The sequence below is a fragment of the Stenella coeruleoalba genome (genome assembly GCF_951394435.1).
Source record: "Stenella coeruleoalba genome assembly, chromosome: 2".
NCBI lineage: Eukaryota > Metazoa > Chordata > Mammalia > Artiodactyla > Delphinidae > Stenella > Stenella coeruleoalba.
Genome location: NC_137147.1, coordinates 86,167,582 through 86,189,532, shown reverse-complemented (window position 1 = coordinate 86,189,532; position 21,951 = coordinate 86,167,582). Strand labels below are relative to the sequence as shown.

Genomic DNA, 21,951 nt, shown 5'->3' with positions numbered 1-21,951 from the left:
GGCCCCTCAATTCCTTACCTCTTTGGTGTTCTCCTACACAAGGTATCTGATGCTGGTTATTCGGTCCTTAGCTCTTGACCCCATGGTATGCAGATCCCCTTCCCAGGAGGCCCCCTGCCTTTCTTTCCTCCCCCAAACCAAATATATGTCCCCACCCTCAGTTCCTATTACCCATACTTGGGCATTCTCACCTATTTTCAGAAATAATGCTGGCTTCCCATAACTTTTTCTCCCTTCACCTGCCCTATATTCTCTGGCTTCCCTGGGTCCTGGAACTGCTTCCAGTCATCAAAGGCATCAAGATAAATGACCATGCTGGTAGAAGCAGAGAGTTAGAAGCCAGGGCCCAGCAACTAAGCAACGTGTGGAGTCAGAAAAGGCCTAAGCAGCACTACGGCGTCTGTAATGAACTTGATTTATTGTTAGAGTTGGAGGTGGCTCCGTCACAGCAGCTGGGAACTGTAGCAGGGACGTGTGGGAGGGAGCAGAGCACAGCAGCACGAGAGGGTGGGAGCTAGGAAGAACACAGGTGGTCTCGTTTTGGTTTCCACACAGTCATTTGGCAGAGAAGCTGAGCCCTGAAGAGCGTCTGGATTTCTCAGTCCTGCAGTCGTCTGGCAGGGCTGCTTATTGGCTTGCTTGGGGTGAGGTCCTCTCCTGGGGTGGTATTTTCGGCCTGTTTTCATCTCACTCAGTAGGAGTTAAGACCTAGCTCAGCTTCCTCTCCCTCTTTCCTTCCTCCCTCTCATTTTCCCCAAGTCCTCTGGCATGGCCTCCACCTCCCCGATCCTCTGTCCAAGAGTCTGGGGCTGGAAAAGCAGCCAGCGTTCCCATTTCAGCTGCAGGATGGCATAGTGGAATGTTGGGGGAGTCACACGTTGCTGGGGTGTCAAATGTTAGGATGTCAGGCAGTGGCTTTTTAACCCATTACACACCAGGCCACAGCAGGTGACCACATGCAGATAAGCCAAGCAGGTATGAGAAGGGATCAGGAGAGTTGGAATGGGTGGGTGAAAACTTCATAAGGTCAGGGAGCTTGGAAGAAGTCTGCGATTGGGGCTGGGCTCTCCTTGCTCCTTTGTGCTGCCCAGTAGGCCTGGTCTGGGCACAGCTCTGGGATGTGAATGGTATGAAGCAGGGGCCGGGAGGATAAGCTCCTTTCTTCTCTCACCAATCTGTTGGTCAAAAGAGCTTCAAGTTTTGGATTGAAACATTCAGATACGGAGAGAAGCAGTGGGACAGTGTAGCAGCAGCATACCCCCAGAACCCTGCTGGGACCCAGACTCTGGTGGGGAAGGGAATGGGAGATGGAGGAAAGGATGCAGCTCTGGCAACCTCACTGACAGTATCCTGCCCCCAGGTCACATAAATTACTATTGGAAATCCTTCCTTGGGATGCTAAATACATAGATTAAGATAAAGAAGTCCTTGGGATTGGGGATATGATCTCCCTCCATGAGGGAGGAGGTTGCTCTCTGAGATCCATCCTCACTCCCCACCCAACACCAGCATTAGGCAGTGCTAAGAGAGGGTGTCACTCCAGGGTTCTCAGGCATCATATGACCTTGTATCCTAATTTTGCACCCTCCCCCTATCCTAATCCTGTTACCTTTGGTTTTGAGACTCCTTTCAGGCATGGATGAAGGGGAGGCACAACCCCTCCCGTTTAGTCCAGCCTAAGTTCCCACTAGACATCCTGTCCCCCTCGCCCCCCTCAACTCCCATGTCCCTCAACCCCAAAGGACTCAGCATTAGCCATTCTCTAAGGGGGTTGTGGGAGCAGATCCTTGGGGAAGGGAGAGTGGTTCTTTCAGAACTCAATCTTGCAGGCTGGGAAGGATTCATCCTGCATGACCACGGTGCTGCTGCTCGCCAGGACCAGAACGTTCAGTTGTTGCTGCTGCTCATGAGTCTGCTGGTACCACTCACGAGTCACCTCCGTGTCGTGAGTAGGGATCAGAGTTACCTAGGTGGGAGACAAGACATGCCTGAGGTGAGGATGTGAAGTCAGGGGATGGGGCACCTGATGGTCCAGGATGTAGTCCCACTCCCGGAGAAAGAACTCAGTCCTTGTATTTTATTATGTTTTATTTATTTTTTTGGCCGCGCTGCGTGACATGCAGGATGTCAGTTCCCCAACCAGGGATCAAACCTGCGCCCCCTGCAGTGGAAGCGCAGAGTCTTAACCACTGGACCGCCAGGGAAGTGCCCCTCAGTCCTTTTATAAATAGAGACTGTGTTCCATTGCTGCCTCTGAGTAAAGTTTGACCAGACTACCTCCTTGGTGCTTCTTGCCACTCACCTGAAGATTCTCCCCCCACTGGGCCTTGCCCTCCAGCAGGGCATCCAGCACAGCCCGGCTCGGCTCGCCATTGGCAGGGTCATTCCCACTGACCACATAGTAGGATGCACGCACTCGTCGGAAGAAGTCAAGGTCAGCAGTCTTGCCACTGCAATGATTCGGGATATAGGCAAGATCCACATATACAGGGGGGCCAGAGCTGCCCTTGGAACCCAAGGCCGCTGTAGAGGCAACACAGAACTCATTGTAGAGGGAAAGCAGAACTCTTTTGGCAACCTTCTTCTTCCCTCCCACCCTCCCTCTCTTCCACTGGAGCCCTTGACCAGCCACACCCAGCCCCAAACCACAATCTCTCCCACTTTCCATGTTATACTTACTTGGTCCTGCCTTGAGTCCATTGATTAGGCCTTTGGACATGGGGCTGTGTCCATCCTTTTCCTCTGCTGGGGTGACCTGGCTTGGAGTGCTGCGTGGTCGGGGTGGCACCCGGGATGCTCGATCTGCAGTCCCTTTACCAGGGGTGGGTGAGCGTTTTCCCCGAAGATCCAGACGCTGGGCAGGAGACGCTGGCTTGGCCCTGCCTGTGGCCCTGCGGCCGACTCTCCCCTGTGTCTTCTCCTTCTCCCGTAGCCTCTCTACCCTTCCAGACTCTGAGCTGAGCCCCTCGGGGTCAGCCATGCACACGTCAGGGCGGGGAGGGGCTGGGCGAGGGTCTGGCTGGGGGATAGGGGGTGGGTCATGGCCAGGCCTGGGATGGTGAGTCCCACTAAACCCACCAGCTTTGTCCACAGGCAGGAAGTCCCCATCTTCATCTGAGTCGAGGGCTGCCTCAGCTGTGATGGATGGACACTCCTCAGTTTCTGGTGGAACGTCAGAATCTGACTGCGAGGAGCCCGAGTCGCTGACTGACGTCGGGGGTGTCTCATCTGCCACGGGGCAGGGGCCCCCTGTGGCCCCTGCAGCCCCCACCCGACGCCGCCCCCCTCTCCCTACCAGCCGAGCTTCCTCAGTTAAGAGGTCACTGTCATCCGTGGATTGAGGCAGAGGTGGGTTCAGGAAGGACGGAGAGAGCTCCCCACGATGCGGCCGGGGCTCAGCAGCACATCCCTGGGGCCCAGCCTCCATCTCAGGGGAGACACTTCTAGGTTGGTCTCCAGAGGCCCCTCCAGGGCACCGTGGCTGCTCCGGGGAGAGCAGCGTGCCAGGCCTGGAGCTCCTCTCGGCTCCCTCAGGCCAGGCCCCACGTTCCCAGGCGGGACAGGCCTCAGCCTTTCCTTTCTCAGCCTCAGCTGGGGCAGGGCCTGGGGGCTTGGGGCTGGTTTCAGTTGGGCCATTGGTGGCACGATCCCTGGAGGGGTCCTGTAAGGGGCTTGGCTTCTTGGTGGCTGCCCCTGAGCACTCCAGGCGGCAGGGCAGGGTGCCCTCATCCATGTCTCCAGGCAGGCTTGGAGCCAGAGCTGGGGCCAGGTCCAGTGAAGCTGGAGGTGCTGGGCTCAGAGCAGTGAGGTCCCAGAGGCCATGGGCAGCTGGTTCCATTCCTGGGACCAGCTCTACAGACCCTTGTTCTGCAGCCTCCAGGCCGGGAGGGAAGCGCTCAGCCACACTCGACATCACAGGTGTGGTGGCCTCAGAAGAGGAGCCTTCAGATAGGGCTGGTGAGGCAGGTCGCGGAAGACTGGAGAGAGGGGCCCCGGGAGAGCTGGGTGATGGGAGCTGGGGCAGTGAAGAGTCCAGGCTGGGGGCCTTGGTCACTTCTAGGTACTCATCATGCCGGGCTCTGGTGGGGGGCCCTGGAGCCAGAGCCAAAGCTCGGTCACCAGAGAAGGCAAGGGACCCACAGGGTGCCGAGCGGGGTTCTGCTGGAGAGGGCAGCTGTGGAGGAGCTGGCTGCAATGAGGAGAAGCCAAAGGCTGATGCAGGGAAGTCCAGGCTGGGTCGGGCAGGACCCAGGTGGGAGTCCAAGGAAGGGCTGGTATGTGCCTCACTTTCAGGCCACAGGGCGGAGGGGCCTGCAGGCATGGGCTGCGGGGGACTTGGGGACTGGGCCTCTTTCTCAGGCTGCTCCCGAGCCCCCTTCTCCAGCTCCAAGTCACTCGTGCTGTCATCCCAGTGACCACGGCCTGGTTCCTTGGGGGATGGGGTTCTCCTATCTGGGCTATGGCTCAGGATGTTACCATTAAGTGGGGGGCTTGGGCCTTTGCTCTGGGGGATAGGAGCACGGGGGGGTATTGCAGGTGGGGTGAGGCTGGGATCCACGCTTGGCCCTGGCTCAGGCTCCTGCTTGGGGGGTATGGTGGGTCCCGCCAGAGCTGCATAGCTGAAGGTTGGAGTGTCGAATTGGAGGCGATGGGGTGAGACAGGAGATGAAAGCTCCTTCTCTGCAGATGTGCATTGGCCAGCAGCCTCCTCCTTGGCTGAGATGTGTGGGGGCCAATCCCCAGCTGCTCCAAGTGGAGGCTCTCTAGTGGGGCATGCAGGGCCCAGCCCAGTGAGCATCATCTGCTCATAGATGTCTGCGTACTGGAAGCTTCGCTCATCGGGATAGGGTGTGGGCTCTCTCTGCTCTGGCTCGGTCTGCTCGGGCTCCTTAGAGGCAAGGCTCGCGCTGGCCTCTGGGACTTTTGACCCGAGGGGGCTGCTGTCAGGAACCCCAACCCCACCTTCTTCTTCCCTTTCCCCTTCAGCCTTGCGGTAGTCCTTCCCTAGGGGGGAGTACGGCCCGCCTTCCAACTCAGCTGCCCCCTCCTGCACTGCAGCCACCACACTGTCATACTCGGCTGTGTCCCAAGAGAAGGGCGCAGGAGTGAGTGGCTGTGGGGCAGGTGTTGGGGGAGCTGGAGCTGGGGACAGGGGTGCAGGGGGCAGGGGTCTGTCCTTGGGCACCCATGGTGGGATGTCAGCCAGCCATGACGGGGTGGTGGGCTCATTCCTCATGGGTGGCATGGGCTTAGGCTCTGGGATAGGGCTCTCTTGTCCTGTGGCTGGCGGAACCCTCTGTCCAACCATCTCAGGTGGGGAGGCCGGAGGAGAGATGATCTCAAAAGGGGAGCGAGTCAGCTTGTCCTCTTCCTCTGGTGGCAGCCCAACTGGTGACTCAGCAAGCCAGCGCTCCACCTCCAGCTCCTTCTGTGGTGAGGGCTCCTGGAAGCCCTTAAAGTCTGAGGCCCAGGGACTCTTGGGTGTAGGCTCCAAGGGGGGCACTTCCTGCTCATCATCCGGCCCCTCATCGAGGAAAGTGCTCTCCCGCTCTTCTGTGAACCGTGGCCGGGCCCCCTGGCCACCCAGCTCATGAGGGAACCAGACCTTCCGCTCACAGCTCAGCTCCCTCCAGTATGTGTCCTGTTCCAGGACCACATCCTCTGTGCCCCTCCAGTACCTGTCCTCCTGCTCAGGAGATGTGTCCTCCCATGTCCGGGCAGGCTCCTTCTGTTCTCCAGCTGGCTCTCCTCTGGCTGGAGATGTTTCTTGCCACTCCTGGACCACGTCCTGCTCCTTCCAGTACTTCTCGTCCTGCTCCCGGGCCTTGTCCTCCTGCACTGGGCTCTCTTCCAGCCCCAGAGCTTTGGTCTTCTCCAGCAGAGCTTCTTCCTTCTGTCCCACAGCCTTGACTTTTTCTGGAGATTTTTCCTCTAGGATCTTCTCCTTTAGTGTCATGGTTTTATCCTCCTGCACAGGACTCTCCTGCTCCTGAGTTCTGTCCTTCTCTTCCAGAATCTTGTCTTTTTGTTCAACAGCCTTTGGACAAATGTTTTGTTCCAGAGCTTCACCCTTCTGTTCTAGGGCCAAGTATTTTTGTTCTAAAGCCTGGTCCTTCTTTTCCAAGGCCTTGTCCTTCTGTTCTGGGGCCTTGTCCTGCTCAGGGGCTTCATCTTTCTGTTCTAAGGCCTTGCCCTTCAGTTCAGGGACCTTGTCCTCTGGAACCTTGTCTTTATGTTCAGAGTCTCTGACTTTTTGTTCTAAGATTTCATCTTTCTCTCCTGGGACCTTGTCCTCCTGTTCCAAGGTCTTGTCTTTTGGTTCTAAGTCTCTGTCTTTAGGTTCTAAGTCTTTGTCTTTTCCTTCCAGGGCCTTGTCCTTTTGTTCCAGGGCTGTGTCCCTATGCTCTAAGTCTCTGCCTTTTTGTTCCAAAGCCTTATCCTGCTGTTCCACAGCCTTGTCCTTTTCTTCCAGAACCTCATCTTTGCGATAGATGGCTGTACCCTTCTGCTCTGTGACAGTATCCTTCTGCTGTAGGACTTCATCCTTTGGCTCAGGTCCCTTCTCCTTCTGCTCTGGGAGTCTGTCTTTCAACTCTGGAACTTTATCTTCCCACTCCATGGCAATATCCTCCATGGCAGGGCTTGGCAAGGACTCAGGACTCTTGGTGAGGGAGCTATCAGGTGTCAGAATGTGTTCACCAGGGCTTGTGATCATTCCAGGTGACTGCTTCCCATCTCCCAACAGTGTAGAGTGAGAGAAGGAGCTGGCAGGTAATTTTCTGTCAGGGCTCTCATCTGTGACGTCTGCCTGTGCAGCGTATCCACCGGTCCCATCTGTGGGAGGTGACACTGTGGCTGCACGGGCTTCTGGAATAGACACAGGGGCTAGGCGGTGAGAGGTGTCCTCAGTCTGCATCAGAGGCCCTTTTTCTTCCTTTCCAAGGGTTAGTTCCCCAAACTGGAGGGTGCCAAGGCTTTCTGGAGACAGCTGCTTAGAAGAGATATCCAGAGAGGTCTCCTTGCTGGGACTCTCTTCTGAGAGAGAAAGCGACCGGGTGTCTTCTGGAGATACCTGTGGCCAAAGGTCTTTGTGTAGGTGCTGCTCTGTCAGGCCACAGGGAGACCTAGGGACGGCTTCTCGGTCGGCAGTGTCTGGGGAGACCACGCTGAGGACAGAGGGGGACTCCACCTCTTCAGGGGAGAGGCCTCGGTCAGGAAACCGGAGCACCTCATCTTTCTGAGGTTCACCAGGTTCTTGGTGTGATGTTCTCAAATCTCTGGGAAGGGCTTCTGTTTCCAGAATCGGCCCTGTGGGCTCTCCCGTCTCCACAGTCTCAAAGACTATTGCTTTGTCCTCTTCTGGCAGCAGTTGGACAGTACAGCCTGCATGTCCTCCAACAATGCTGATGGGTGCTTCCTGGGCCTGGGGGCTCCTGGGAGGAGGCAACGTTCCCTCCTCCTCTGGTGTGCCCTCTTCAGGCCCTGGCTTGACTGTCCCTTCTGCAGCATCTTCCTTGCTCACACCTGGTGTACGCTTAGTATCTCCCCAGGAGTCTGCTTCCTGAAAGTCTTGGGGCTCAGACTTTTCTTCCACTGGGGACTGATGAAAGGGCGTGTGGGTGGCACTGGGTGGGCCAGATGGTGGGGGAGAGGCCATCTTCACTGTGCTGTCATCTGGGCTGAGGCAGCGCTCCTCCGCTTCTCCAACGGCTGGCTCCCCGGGATGTAGGGTGTGGCCAGGGGCAGCAAACATCAGGGGTTCATACTGATCGTGAAGTTTCTCAGACATCTGTACATTTGTGGTCTCCTCCTCTTCCTCTTCCACGGCTCTCTCTCCAGACAAGCCTCTCTGTACAATCTCTCCTCTCTTCTCTGACTCCCCAGTCACGGAGAACTCCTCACAGGGTGGTGATTTGAAACCTTTGTCTTCTTCCAGTGAGGAGGTGGGTGAGATGGTACCAGCTGATGGCACATAGTCCAGGCCCTGAGTGGCTTCCGTGTGGGAGGAGGGGATGCTTGTGACCGTGTCAAGCAGCAGGGAGCTCTTACCTGTCTCCTCTGTCTGGGGAGCTGTGAGTGAAGCCACGGATTGGTCCTCAGCCACAGATGTGGCAAAGGAAGAAAGCTTGTCACACTCAGTGATTGAGGTGGCCGAGGACACATGCTCCTCTTCAGCCAGAGGGGCGGCCACCATGTTGGGGGGGTAGGTGAGTTCCGACTCTGGCGCTCCATAGCCTTTGCTGGGGGTGGTGGGAACAGCAATGTCTGCAGGCTGGCTAGCCTCAAAGGGGCCAGGACCTTCAGGCCCAGGGAGGTCATAGGTACCTGTAGGAAATCTAGGTGGAGCTGCACGCTCCTCCGGCTCATCATGGATCTCCTCATCCGAGATAGTCTGCTCGGTCTCTGAGTAGCCAGGGATTGTCTCGTCCTGGATGTAAGAGACGTGCTCAGTGGCTCCTGCAGGGGTGGCCAGGCTACTTAGGAATGACGAGGTCTCCTTCTCAGGGGCCTTGCCTTGGAGTCCTAGTTCCTGGACCCCGAGAGCCTCCCTGCCCCTTGGCGTTACCTGCAAGGCTTCTTGCTTATGTTTTTGGTAAAAACCCTCAGCCTTTGTCTCTTCCTCTTCCTCCTCGTCTGAAGGGTGCAGCTCCTCCATTTCCTCTAACTCGGCCTTCTCTATCACATCCTCCTTTACCTCAGGTTCACTTTCCTCTCTGGCTTCTTTTCTGTCGGGGATCCCCTCTGATTCCTTTGCCTTTTTATCCTCCCAGGGGGCTCTCTCTTTCTCTGTTTCAGCCCCAGAGTCTGGGCCTCTGTCCTTGCTGCCTTGTTCCTCAGGGATGTCTGGGACAGCCTCTTTCTCCTTTATCACAGGCTCTTCTGGTTCCAGCCCTGGGACAGAGGGTGGTGCCCCCGGGGCCAATGTGCTTGGGAGTCCCCCCTCTGCAGTGTCTGGGGGGAGTGGTTTCTCTCCTAGTCCTGTGTCCCTTTGTTCAGCCAGCAACCCCGTCTCCTCACGCTTCAACTCCTCGAAGTCCTGTGTGAGATCCTCTGGTGAAGACAAGGCCAGCTCCCTTGTTGGGAATGGTGCAGCCCCCTTTTGGGCTGGGGGTGTCCGGGGCTCAGAGGACAGCTCCTTCTCCCCACGGGCAGCCCGGCTCTTCTCCATCTTGACTCTGCCGGGGGCCTTGGCTTTGTAGAGGGTCTTACGTACCTCAGGGGTAAAGGGCTTCAGGTCTGGCTTGGAAATCTTTTTGACCTCAGGTTTGGTATCTTTCCTCTTCTCCTCCTTCTTGGCATCCTTCTTTTCCTCCTTCCTTCCTTCATCCTTCTTGAGCTCCTTCCTCTCCTTCTTGATCTCTTTCTTCTCTTTGTCTTTTTTCTCTTCCAGCTTTGATATCTTTTCTTTCAGGTGCTTCTTCCCCACCTTGTCTTTGATCAGCTTTCGCTTCTCTGCCTTCAGTGCCTCACTCGACTCTGTCCTCACCCTCTCAGGCTTGGCAGGCTTCTCTGGGGGCTTCTCAGATGACTCCTTTACCTTCTTCTCTGTCTTGGCTAACTCCTTGGCCAGTTCTGAGCGGGCCTCCTTGGCTCCCTCTTCGGCCACCTCCTCCCGTTTGGCCAGCTTGCCCACGGCTGTCTTGGTTGTGGCCTTGAGGCTCTCCTTGCTATCAGCCCGCTGTTTGATTTTGCTGGGTTTGAGGTTGGCAGGCACAGCCCCAGTGGCCAGCTCCTTCTGCGTGGCCACGGGGTAGCGCAGGAAGTCCAGGTGTCGAAGCTTTTCCAGGCCCTCCAAGATCTTGTTCTGGGGAGCATTCCCTGGAAAAAGCACGCGCACAATCTTCTCAGTGGGGTTGGCTGGTAGCCAGACCACCAGAGCAGTGATGGAGGTCAGGTAGGGCACCGAGATCTCAGCCTCCTTCCCATTAGCCAGCACAATGCCTGTCTTAGCTTTACTGTTGCCTGCCCACTTTTGCATGAGGAACTGCATCTCCTTGCTATCCTTGACAGGGTTGAGGACGTACATGTCCAGGCGGCCCACACCCATCTTGTGGAAGAGGGTCAGCGGCTCGATGGTGTTGCTGACCACACGGTAGAGGGGCTCGGCCTGGATGCCTAGGCGGTTTAAGTGCTGCAGAGTGAGGCAGGCCTCCTCAATGCTGCGCTTGGCCTTCCGCGAGGCATCAGGCAGCCGCAGCTTATCGGGCACGTTGAAAAAGACGACTCCAAGCTCGGGGGAGATGAGGTTCTTCACCCAGTCGCTGTAGCTGCTAGAGCCCTGGGACTGCTCCTCCTCCAGTTCCGCCACTTTGCGCTGCAGGAGTCCGTTGATGCCTGGCAGGTTGTCTGCCCCGATGTGTGTGAGCAGCACGGAGTCAATGCGGTCCAAGTGCCGCACCAGCTTCCAGAAGCAGGACTTGCGATCAGAGCCACCATCCACCAGGATGTTGAAACCATTAACGGCAAAGAGGGCAGAGTCCCCGCGGCCGCCAGGGAAGATGTAGCAGCATGGCTTGGAGAGCTTGAGGAAGCCCCCTGAGGTGGGGGGCTCCAGCAGGTCAAAGGGAGATGGCACATCCACGGTCTCAGAGACGTACTCGGAGAACTCAGCCACGCCATCCATGGTGGGCAGCATGGGCTCAGGGTTTAGCCGGAGGTGCAGGGTCTCTTGGGAACTGGATAGTCCCAGGTGGCTCCAATCACCCTCCCCTAAGCAGGACACAGTGAGGAAAGCCTGGATCCCAGGGTCTCTATTGCTGAGCAATTGGGCAATCTAGATGAAGGGGAGATAGAAGGCTGATCAGGTCATTGGGGTTATCGCAAGCCAACTCAGACTCAATCTGCTAATCTCCATCTCTCTCTGAGGTGATCTCCTACCATTCTGCCAGCATCCCTGGCGGTCAAGGAATGTGGGATTTTCCCTTCCTTGGATACCTCCCCGCAGCTCTAGTCCTACCCCATGTTCTGTTCCTCCTAGACACTCAGACATAGAACTTACCTCTGGGTTTTGAAGGACCTGGGCAAAGTTTTGATAGGAGTAGGTGCCACTCTGTAGGATGAGGTCTCCCCCAGGCTCTAAACTTTGCCCACTCAAGATCAGTAGTTTGTGAGCTGAGGGGCTGCTAAGGAGGTGGTGAACCTAGAGTGGAAGGAGAGGACTGGTCACAGAGAGAGGAAGCCCAGGGAAGGGCACAGAATGTTCCTGGTCCCCCTCAGTTCTGCAAGGACATGCTCCCCACTGGTAGCCCCACAGCACCTCCAGGATGGGGCTGGGATTGTGAGGCAGCTTAGATGGCAGAGAGAGGATGGCTCAAAGCCAAGTCCGGGAATTCCTGGCCTTACAGCAGTAGCACTGGCAAGGGTGGGTTACGGCACTTTCGGCAGGCCCTCGTGGCAAAGCACAGGCCCTGGCCTTACCTCGGAGCTGATGCTGTCGGCACTGGGGTTTACCAGGACGATGGTCTCTAGGATCTCACTCTGGTGGCAGAGGGTCCTCTGGCCTGAGGGAGAGATGCAGGAATTTGTACTGAAGGAAGTGGGTATAGACTAAAATGGAGAGGCATTGTGTAAGGCAGGAGAGGAAAGAATGCACTGTCAGAAAATGGGGCTTAGGGGAAAGAGAAGCCTGCTTATCCTGAGATCCTGCCACTCTGGCTACTGCTGAGTAAGGTCTAGGGACTGGCTCCTGCAGCCCTTCCCTTTCAGGGTTTCCTCCTCCCCTCTCCCACAATGGCTGTCTTCTCCCTCCCTTCATCTGCCACCCCCTCTGCCTGGAACTCCCGCCTCAGACTGCCCTGGAGACAAGAACCTTTTGTCCCTGTCTGTCCCTCTCGAGCACTAAGCTCCTGGTGCTGCCTGGGGACCGGTGGGGGGGGGGGGCGGGGGGCGGGGGGCTCAGCTGAAGGGAGGGCCTCTCGGAGGATGGTCCTCACTCAGCTCTGTCCTCACTAGCTTGCCTCTGCCCTGGGCTTTCTTGCCAGAGTGCCTGGAAATAAGGAGATGGGTGCTTCTGTGCAGTGAGTACAGACTCCTCATCCTCCTTTCAAACCCCCATCCAAGGCCAGAAGTCCCATTCGAAAAGACTCAGAGAAGTCTATGCTATCTAAACCCTTGGGGGTTGGTTACAATGCAGAGGAGAAATAGGACCTCTTGTTCTGTGCTCTGGTTCCTCAGAGGCTGAGCGTGCACTCACAAACATGCACACAATCATACTGTTTCCACCACCAAAGGTTTCACAGCTCCCCGTCCCACCTCACCTTCATGTCCCCAGGCTCCAGAAAGACCTGGTTCACTCCCCACAACCCATCCCTTTCAAACAGTTTCTCCTCTCATCCTTGCACCTCTCCTGTGGGCCTTCTGTCATGGAGAGGGGAGTTTGGGATTCACAAACAAGAAACAGATAAGGCAGGAGAGGTTCAGAGTATTCCCCAGGCTATGGAGGAACATAGTACACCATCAAATCCCCTCTCTACTTCCCTTATCCAGGCTCACATGAAACACCAAGCAATGCAGCAAAGAAAAAAAGTGCCAGGTTAGACAGGAGATCCTGAAGAAGGATGCTGCCATCCCATTCCTGCCCTTACCAACTGCAGCACACAGTGGATTTACCTTACAAACACGGAGTTGAACAGATGGTCTGGGGAGTGGGCTGTCTGGAGGATATTGGTGGGAGGACACATAACCTGTCCCCCAGACCCTCTTCTGTGACCCAGCGCTCTCTCCTCTTTCTGGGGCTCAGACAAGAGGACCCTGGGGCCAGGGCCTTTGTTAAGCGGAAGAGCGATGGTGCCAGGATCAGGCAGATCTGGCAGCACTGGGCTGCAGTTGCAGCTGCGGGGGGAAATGAACTAGGGATGGTGTCAGAAGACCAAGCCCCGCACAGGGTAGGTGGGGCCCATGAGGAGTTCAAGCGTTCTTTTCTATTAACTTGGGAGTTGAGGAACACTTTGAGGTCGGTTCAGAGGATGAGAAGCACCTCAGAGACACGCACGGGCAGGGCTTGGGCAGGTGAGGGATGAGGGATACACCATGGTTCGGGGAGCGGCTGGCCCTAGGCTAGCTCTAAGCAGTTTAGCTTAGAAGGGCAGTTCCTCTCCCCCCACACCCACCCGCCACACGCACCACGAATACACAAGGTCACACATTTGAACTAGGAGGGCCAGAAAGAGAAAGATCTGGGGCACGGATGGATTTGCTTTCTATCTACTACCCGCCTTCCCCAGTCTACCATTCCCTGCAGTCCCCTAGACTGGCTTACAACCATAGACCTCTCTGATCCCAGTACTTGCCTTGGCGCAAGACCCTGCCCCTCACCCATGTGCTCTCAGGTTGTGACTGGCAACTACATGGTTTACACCTTGTGCTCCTCCTTTTCAGGCCTGGGGGAAAGCCCTGTTTCTCTCTTCTACACTCCCCCACCACCCGCGATCCCACTGAAGGCAATCGACTTGTCTTCCCTCCTTCTTCGGAGAGGACACCTGGTGAGGCAGGGGCCCGTCCCTTTGCCAGAGATGGGGCTGGGGGGTGGGCTGCGGGTGCTGAGGCTGAGCGGGCGGGAGGGCAGGTGTCTCCGCAGGGAGGCGGCCGGGGAGGGGGGGCGCCCGGGCAGCTGCAGTCTGCCGCAGTGTGTGAGCGAGTGTGAGTGTGCGCGCTGAGCTCAGGCTCCAGCTCCGCCCCCACCCCCACCCCCCCACACCAGCATGACAAGTCATTTTCTTGGCTGCCTCTACACGGGGGGCGGGGAGGGGGGGGGACGCAGAGAGGGAGAAGGAACTGGCTTCTCTTTTCAGAGCCCCCATCTTGGGAAGGGAAGCAGAGATGAGGTGGGGTGGGAGGCCGTGACTGGGAACCTGTGGGGTTGACAGGACGGGGAATGCGGGGCAGCTGCTGCGGAGGGAGTGCTCTCAATCTCCGGAGCGGCCTCTCCATCCCCGGAGGGAGCCAGAAAGGGGGGCTCGCGGCCCAAGTTTCAAGCTCGTCGCAGGGAATGGGTGTGGGGAGCACGCTGCAAATAGGTTGGTCTGTGAGGAGGCGCATGCCACGTCTTAATGACCCTTTCCTTCCTTCTTTTCCATAGTGTCCCCACCTTCCCATACTTGGCAAAAACTCGCAGTCTCGTTCACCCCCCAGCATAAGAGCAGCTGAGCAATGTAGCAGCTGACACCCAGAGACCCTCCCATCAGGTGCCTTCCCATAACATCCACCTTTCCCTCAGATTCTTCTGCCCCCACCAAAGACAGAGCCCCCAAACGCCACCAGAGCCCCAGGCCTCGGGGCAGAGCCAGTGACACCACCCTCTGCGGCTGCCCCTAGGCGGCTGGCTCCCAGCTCAGCTCAGCCCAGCTCAGCCTGCGAGGTGGCCTGTCACGGTCCCGGCCCCATTGGCTTCCACCTGGTTCTGGGTCCAGGCTGGCCCCACAGCCAGTTCATCTCCTCTCTCTCTTCCCCCACCCTGCCCACCCCGCTGGGCTAGTTCCAGACACACCAGATGAGGTATCAACTCCATTCCCATTACCCGCATCCCACCTCCCTATCACAGCATCCCCCGTGCCCCATGCCAAGCCCTTTAGTTCGGTTCGGTTCTTACCCTGGGGTGTGGGAGAGAGACCCTCATCGAGGCTGTGGCTCCGGCCTCAGCCGGCAGCTTCGGGGACGAGTCTGCGGCACTAGGGGTGGGGGGGGGGGGCGCTTGATGGTGAGGGCGGCGCCAGGGCGGGGAAGAGGGGCTGGTCCATGACGAGGCACTGGAGACTTAACTGTTTCTTTGCCTTCACAATGTCAGAGATCTGGTGCTTCTGCTTGGCTGGGACCTGAGGAGTTGTCTAGCAGCTCAGAGCCAGGGTGGTCTCCAATGGCCCACAGGGCCCTTCTCCCCCAACCCCGCTTAGTTAAGAAATATTCTTTTAGCATCAGCCAAAAGACCAAAGTCCTGTGCTGCACACTGGGGGGACGTAGGAGGTATGGGCTGCTTGGGCCCTCCCCCCTTCTCTCCGGAACCATCTGCTGCCTCTCCCCTCAGACTCAGGGAGTGACCTTCAATCCCTGGAGGAGCAGGAGACAAAGAGGCTGGGGGCCTGAGAGCATGGGGTAGGAGTGAGGGGGGACTACTTGAGAAGGCTGGGGACGACTGAAGGGAGGGAGTTGCGCTGAGCTCTGCTGGCTTCTGAGCCACAGCTGTAGAAATGGGGTGGGAGTGCAGAAATAAGTCTCATTTTAGGTTGGAGGGTAGTTTGAAATCCTGGAGTGGACACATGGTCCTTAGTCCATCTCTAGCCCATCGGGGGTGGGGCACAGGGGCCCTAAGACCGCATACAATTCTGTGCCGATGCAGCACAGCACAGCAACCACACAGGCACTGATACTTGGGATTCTTGGTCATTGGGTATGAAGAGGCATTTTCTGAAGATTCAGGGCACTTTCTGCCTTTCAGTGAAATAGTTAAAGGGATGAAGGAAAATCACCAGGGCCCCAGGCGTACAAGATTTTCTTACTCTAGGCCAATTATTAAAAGTCACAGAAAGTACTCTTTGGACTAAAAAGATCTTGTAATGACTTTGTAGGGTGTTGGGTCCCTGTTCTCCTTGTCTCTGCACTTTGCTATGTCTCTTTGATGTCTCCATTTTATAGGATCTTAATCCTTCTAACATTGGCCCTGTTTCCCTTAGTCTCTACCCCTGTCTCAGATTTGGTGACACGTGCTCTAGGACTTAAAGAGAGGACCTGGAGAGCTCCAGCACTCAGTTCCAACGGGGCAATGCTCATGTCCCCCTGCCCTCTTCCCTTCCATCATCCCTCCCCAGTCCTGGCCGATTCCTACTGCCTTCCTCACAATGACATCCACCCACTCTTAGCCCAGCACCAGCCCCACCCTTGCCCCTGGCTGCCAAGAGCAGCTTTTGAAGGTCAGAGAAGCCAAAATAGTCTCTGCTCTCAGCATCCCCATCCCCCCTAAACTGCCACCAGAGGAGAGGAGGAGCTGAGTCACCAGTGCAAAGGGGGGAGGGGGACTCCAGAGGGGGAGGAATCCTTGCTGAGATCCGGGGATGCAAAGCAGCAACATGGCAACAGCCCCACTTGGATAGAGGAGGCCAGCTACAGAGATATACAACACAAACCAGGCTGAGTTCTGAACATCACAAAGGGGAAACACCTCCTTTCTGCAACTTCATAGTTATTTCCTCCCACCTCAAACCTTCCATCTCCTCCCTGCTTTCTGGAGCTTTCTGGAGTGTGCAAAGAGGGAAACTTGAGTAGACATGTAGCTTGAGAACAAAATAACATTTCTCAGCCCAACGCAGAGCCCACCCTTATTCTCAGCTGTTACCCCCAAGGGCCACACCCTGGGCAAGGTTCCAACTCACAGTGGAGTTTTCCTTCAGCCTTCACCCTCTGAACAGCCACTCACCACAACCACACCTCCACCCGCTGTGTTCCTTGGCTCTGCTGCAATGAAATGGTGAGACGCCAAAGATGAGAGGGAGGCCTGAGCTCAGACACAAAGTGAGATCGCAAGTCCTGGATTTGAGACCCCTCTCTACCATTTTACTAACCATGCTTTTCAACAAGCCACTTAAGCCCTCTGAAAGCTTGCTTCCTGAATTATAAAATGAGTGTAATATTAGTACCATCCTCCAACAATGCTATGAGGAGTGAATGACATAAAAGATGAAAAAGTCCTTCATTCCTAGAATCCTAAACCTGCAATGCACAAATACCACTGGAAGTTTGTCTCCCTTTTGTGGAAGATTTATGAGAGGTCACCTAGGTGATCAGGGAAATCCTAAACCAGAATCTCAACTCTAGAGTAACTTAGCTCCCAGGTAAACCCAGGTGCCTGGGAGGTGCCTGCAGGAAGGGACTTAAAATACTCTTCATGTCCCTCCTTTCCTATTTCTGACAGCAATGCAAAACCCAGTTCTAGGGGCCAATGAGCTGTTGTATTAATTCAGAATAGTCTTCATGTTTGCAGAAGTAAAGGAACTAACACTTCCTGAGTGAGTGCATCAGTGGTGATGCAGAGTCAGACAGAAGGCTTCCAAACTGGTCCTTCAGCCTGTGTTTTTTTAGTCCTAGAATATCCATCATGAATTATAAATTATGAAGCCCTCTCCCTTTCTTATATGTGCCCAATAGTAGAAGTAGTATTAGAGTGTTATTTAAGCTCCGTTTCCCACTGTTCTAATCGTTTCTGGGTTTGTTTTAAAATGCTCAGAAGCTCCAGATTTTTTTGCAGGAGTTAGAAAGGAAGGCTCCAAGTCACCACTGGAGACAAAAGTGGTGCAAAGCCTTTACCACATTTGACCACTAGAAGGAGCTGGGCCACTGACGCTCCATCAAAGGGTCCCCTCCTTTTCTGTGTGTGTGTGTGTGTGTGTGTGTGTAGGGGGTGTGTGTGTGTGTGTAGGGTGTGTGTGTGTGTGTGTGTGTGTGTGTGTGTGTGTGTGTGTGTAGGGTGTGTGTGTGTGTGTGTGTGTGTGTGTGTGTGTGTAGGGGGTAGTGGCAGGAATGATTACACTCTCCCCATCATAGCAAGATAAATTTTTGTCCTCCTTTTCAACATTTTGGCCCAGGGCTTGAGGAGAGGTGAGAGGGATGGTGGCCCAGCCTATGGGGTGGGCAGAAAGGATTAAATCATAAGGTACTAGCATATTCCACTGAGCCCATCCCAGCAGCCTGGTTCCCTCTGCCTCCCCACTAATGGAGGCTAAAGGGAGGGGAAGTGTCTGCAGCTGCTCTGGGCTGTTGTTTGCGGGGACAGCTGAAAGAGGAGCCAGCAGGGGTGGGGCTGTGGCTGTCTTGGGCCTTGTGGGGTTTTCCAGGAAATTCTCCACTATTCTCCAGGGACATACACAGGCCACCATGAAAATGTCCAAACCTAAAAAAACTCAAAAGTAAGCCCTGATCTTGGGTATAATGGCCCTAAGCCTCTTGAGGACACCATGGTAAAACTCTTTGCTTGAGAAGATCTAGTAGGCTTGTATATCAGTGCTTGTTTCTGAGAGGTCCCTGAGAGTAACTACGCATCTCCCTGTAAGTGTTTTCTCAAGCATCCCCAAATCTTAATCTGAAGAATGGCTAGGTGTTTTGGTTTAAGTTCTATTCATTCTTACATCATTCCAGAAGGCATCCTACTCTTACATCCGTGTCCAAAAGGACAAGGTTGGAGAATTCAGTGTGAATTAATAACATCAGCAGACACTCCCCAAACTTCAGTTCAGTCATTAATTTCATGCTGCCGTCCCTTTATCCAGCCTTGCACCAAAGCTCCTAGGATTAATCAAGTGGTGAAACTGTTGATTTTAAAATTATTAGAGCTAATGGAGGAAGCCATGAAATGAATAATACTAAACAGAAGGCAGTCTCAAAACAGTGACTGGTTACCTTCATAGGAAGCCAGTCACATCAAGAAGATGCCAGACTCACATTTTTAAAATGCTGCACATATTCCTAAGATAATGGAGCATTAGTCATATTAACCATGTCTTCTCTCTCCAGGAGCAGCAGAGGAGTAGGTGATCAGGGAAATGACCAACCATGTGGCAGTTAGCAGGAGGAGCAGGAAAAGAAGGGAAGTGACTATCTATTATGCTGGATAATTGAGAATTATCTGTATAAGATACGAATTCAGTCATTTGATGGCAGTGACTGTTGAGTTGGGTGGATTTATATTCCGTAAAGACACTGGTGTATGAATTGGTTTGTCAACATTTACCAATAACATGAGCAGATGCCCAGCACTTTTATAATGGGTTGTAGGGCTTTCTGCAGTGTCCCCACAGATATTGTCGTGGAATAATAACTCCTAAAATATTATTTTCTCAAATTCCTGACCATTTCTCCCACATAGCAGAATGGGAAGCTGCATCCTGTGAACTTTGATCTCAGTGCCAAACCTCAAAGTATGACTAGTTCTTGCAGCAGTAAATCCAGGAAACCCTGCTTCCACTCTGGATTTCATGGGCTCATCAGCCTTTGGTACAAGGTTTCTGCTCTGCTCTGGACATCTGTTGACTGAGCGAAAGGAGGAGGCAGAAACCCTGAAACCTGGAGGATAGGCTGTGCAGCCTGAGGGAGACTGCTAAGCAAGGATCTGGGAAGGTGAGTGGGAGGTTCAAGGGTCTCTGCAAAGGGAAGCAAGGAGGCCAGGGCATACAGAAAGGGGAACAAACAAAAAAAAGGAATTTTTACTTGGGAGATGACTGATCACTCAAGAGGTACCACGTTCCCTTACTGCAAGTCAGTGGCTGTCCATAACCCACCCTCTTCTCAAGTAGAAATTACATTCTCCAGGCTTCCTCCACCATCATACCATCTGTCTGCGAAGTGTACTGGGTATGTGGGGATAGTTAAGGAGCTTTACAACTTTCCTCTCAGGAGTCCCTCCCTCCCTGACCCAAACTTCCCACAAGGCCAGTTCTGCCAGGGAGAGTGGACTTCTGCTCTTCTGTGACCAGCCCTCACCCAAAGGACTGAGACAAATGACACTGGTCCTAACCTTTGACCTCTGAGGAGAAGTGAGCTAGATGCCGGGTAATGAAGAGTCTCAATTGTTGGTTCAAGTCAATGGATGATAAATCAATGTTCCAGGAGAGAATCCCTGTGAGAGAAAAAAAAACAAAGAGGGACCTAGATAAGGTCAGAGGGATTGGACTTGTGGGAGCATTTCCAAGCTCACAGAAGGGGTAAGGAGAGGGAGGGGATAAGGACGGCTGCCATGATCAGCCTCACTGATGTCTTTAAGAAATGTGGCTAGTGCCTATGTCTAGCTCCCATCCTGTGCCTTTCTTGGGCTTTGCTGAGCCAGAGGGAGAAGTGCAGAGTTTAGGCTAAATTTGGTCATTAACGAGTTTGTATGTAGGAATTTTCTTGCGCAGTTGCCCAATTGTGATAGAAGTGACACCCAAGGGCCCATTCCCAGATACTAGGGACTGCCTTCCCCATACAGGTAAGTAGGATTCTACACTCTCCTTCTGTGGCCCCCTCCTTGCCTCCACTCCCCCGCGGCATGCTTCCACCCGCAGGTGGCTCCGCAGCACTGCGCCACAGGCAGTGGAGGACTGAGGAGCTTGTGGCCACGAAGGTCACTCTCTCAGGTTGGCCGCTGGCACTGGGATATTTGAGATTTGTCTGCGGCGTTCAAAACGCACCCTGTTCCTGTTCAGACGCCCTAAAGAAGAAACTAAGGTAGGGACGTGGACTCTCCAAGGGATGGTGACGACTTTCAGGACCTCTGGCCCAAGACACTGCGTGAGGGAGGGGTGTAACCAGAGGGCCCCCCACCCAGGCACTGCCCAGCTCCCCCCTCCCCCACGCTCCCGCCTGCCTCAGGGAGACTGCGAACGCCATGGGGTGTGCGGGAAGGATGGAGATGTGAGATGTTGGCAGCTTGGGAGGATATGAACGCGTGACACAGAAGATGCAGGTGACAGGGGCTGATGATTCAGATTAACAGGGTGCGCAGATCTCAGGAAGTGCACGCTAGGGATGGAGGATGCACATGGCAGAGAAGCACGGGATGGAGGATGTTCCGAGCGCAGCCAGGACAGCAAGCTCACCTTGCTCAAGGTGGGCCCGAACGGCCCTCAGCTGATTCTCTGTACCGATATCGCCGATCACGATGAGCAAAGAGTGTTTCTGCAGGTCCCAGCGTGCCGCCGCCACCGCGGCTCCGGCCTCGCAGAGCGGCTCCGCGGGGTTCTGAGCCAGCAGAGAGCCGGGGCTTCGGAGCCCTAGCCCGGGACTTGTCTCCATGGCAACGTCGAAAGGCCGCCAGGGCCCAGCCTCGGTCTCCATGGAAACTCCGTTGGAGTGCTAGGCCGGCAGCATCCGCTGCAGGGAGAGTGCGCGCGGTTCTTAAAGGCCGGCGGCAGGAGCCGCTCATTGGCTGCTGCCTGTCAGGGGGTGGACCGTTGGCGCCGCAGGGGCCGGGCTGGGGCCGCGTGCTCTGGCTCTGCGGTTTCGCTGTGCCTGGGGGGCGGGGGCGTGGCTGTCCCCCTTCGCCCCCAGTCGTTTTCCAGAGGGAGCTCCCACTCCGACTTGAGTAGGGATGGGGGCTCTGAGGGCCGGGTGGAGGGGCGAGTCTATTGCCTCGGCGCCAGAAGAAGCTTCTAGTTAGGATATTTCCCGGATAAGTGCTGTCTGGCAATTCCGCAGCCTCGCCCGAACCGAGGGGAGCCATCTTGTCCCTCTCTGAGTTTGTTTGGGTGCATCGTTCTTTGTCGGTGTGTCTGTATTATCATTGTCTGGAGCTTTTTTTTTTCCTTCTGTCACTGCCTGCCAGGGTCCTACATTGCATCCTTGGTGTTTCTGTCGTCATTGCCTCAGGCCCTGGGTGTGCTCTGGAAGGCTGTGCAGTATTGGAGGGACAGAATGACCTTCCGGCCCTGAGTCCCTGGTGAGTTGTTATTCCGAAGATAGTGGTTGGCTCATCGCCATCTCTGCTGAGTGCAATGAGCTCAGACTGCAGCAAGGGGGGTTTGAGTAAAACCCAGGAAAGACCTACCCAACTGCAAGTAATGTGACACAGTGAGTTGGGTAACCTTGGGAGACAATGGTATTACTTCCCCCAGGGAATTCTCAAAATAGAAGGGGCAGTGTTTGAACCAGTGAAGAGGTTGACCCTTCCAAAATTAAAAACAAAACAAAACAGAAGAAAAACCAGGGGATGTGAAAGAGGACTGAGGAGGCTGGCACTGTTTTATGACTGACTGGAACATCCTTGTAAAAATGGTGTGGTGCTGTAAGTCTACCCTCCCCCTTTCCTCAGTGTGTCTCCACCACCTACTCTGCACTCCAGTGTCTTCTTTTACACAGGATACTGAATCATTCTCTATGTGTATGTATCAGAGCTTGTCTTTCACCCTAGGGCTCCAGCAGCACTTTTTGGAGTCCCATTTGCCTTATACTTTCTGGATGTACAGGGAAGAAAGGAGCACAGCACTTGATTCAGCA

The 21,951-nt window shown here is 55.0% G+C and overlaps 1 protein-coding gene across 2 annotated transcripts; it reads right to left on the bottom strand.

Moving 5' to 3' along the window:
- Positions 1–40: 40 nt before the first annotated feature.
- On the bottom strand, positions 41–21,072 carry MAP1A (microtubule associated protein 1A). Of its 2 annotated transcripts, XM_079913995.1 has the most exons (7): positions 20,556–21,072; positions 19,496–19,597; positions 11,419–11,501; positions 11,000–11,140; positions 2,680–10,774; positions 2,303–2,523; positions 41–1,966 (listed from the first exon to the last, which is right to left on the bottom strand). In XM_079913995.1, exons 1-7 carry the CDS (start codon positions 20,791–20,793, stop codon positions 1,811–1,813), a joined length of 9,036 nt encoding a protein of 3,011 aa, XP_079770121.1. In that variant the 5' UTR covers positions 20,794–21,072; the 3' UTR covers positions 41–1,810. The 2 variants fall into 2 exon arrangements, with proteins under 2 accessions (XP_079770121.1, XP_079770122.1); XM_079913996.1 differs by lacking the exons at positions 19,496–19,597; positions 20,556–21,072 and adding an exon at positions 14,588–14,625.
- Positions 21,073–21,951: the final 879 nt, after the last annotated feature.

Excerpts from the sequence above, each read along its gene's own strand:
- MAP1A (XM_079913995.1), bottom strand. The coding sequence starts at position 20,793 with ATGGAGACCGAGGCTGGGCCCTGGCGGCCTTTCGACGTTGCCATGGAG. Across the intron at positions 19,598-20,555 it reads TCGGGCCCACCTTGAGCAAG|GGATTCTCTCCTGGAACATT; the intron begins GTGAGCTTGCTG and ends TTTCTCTCACAG. Across the intron at positions 2,524-2,679 it reads TGGACTCAAGGCAGGACCAA|CGGCCTTGGGTTCCAAGGGC; the intron begins GTAAGTATAACA and ends TTGCCTCTACAG.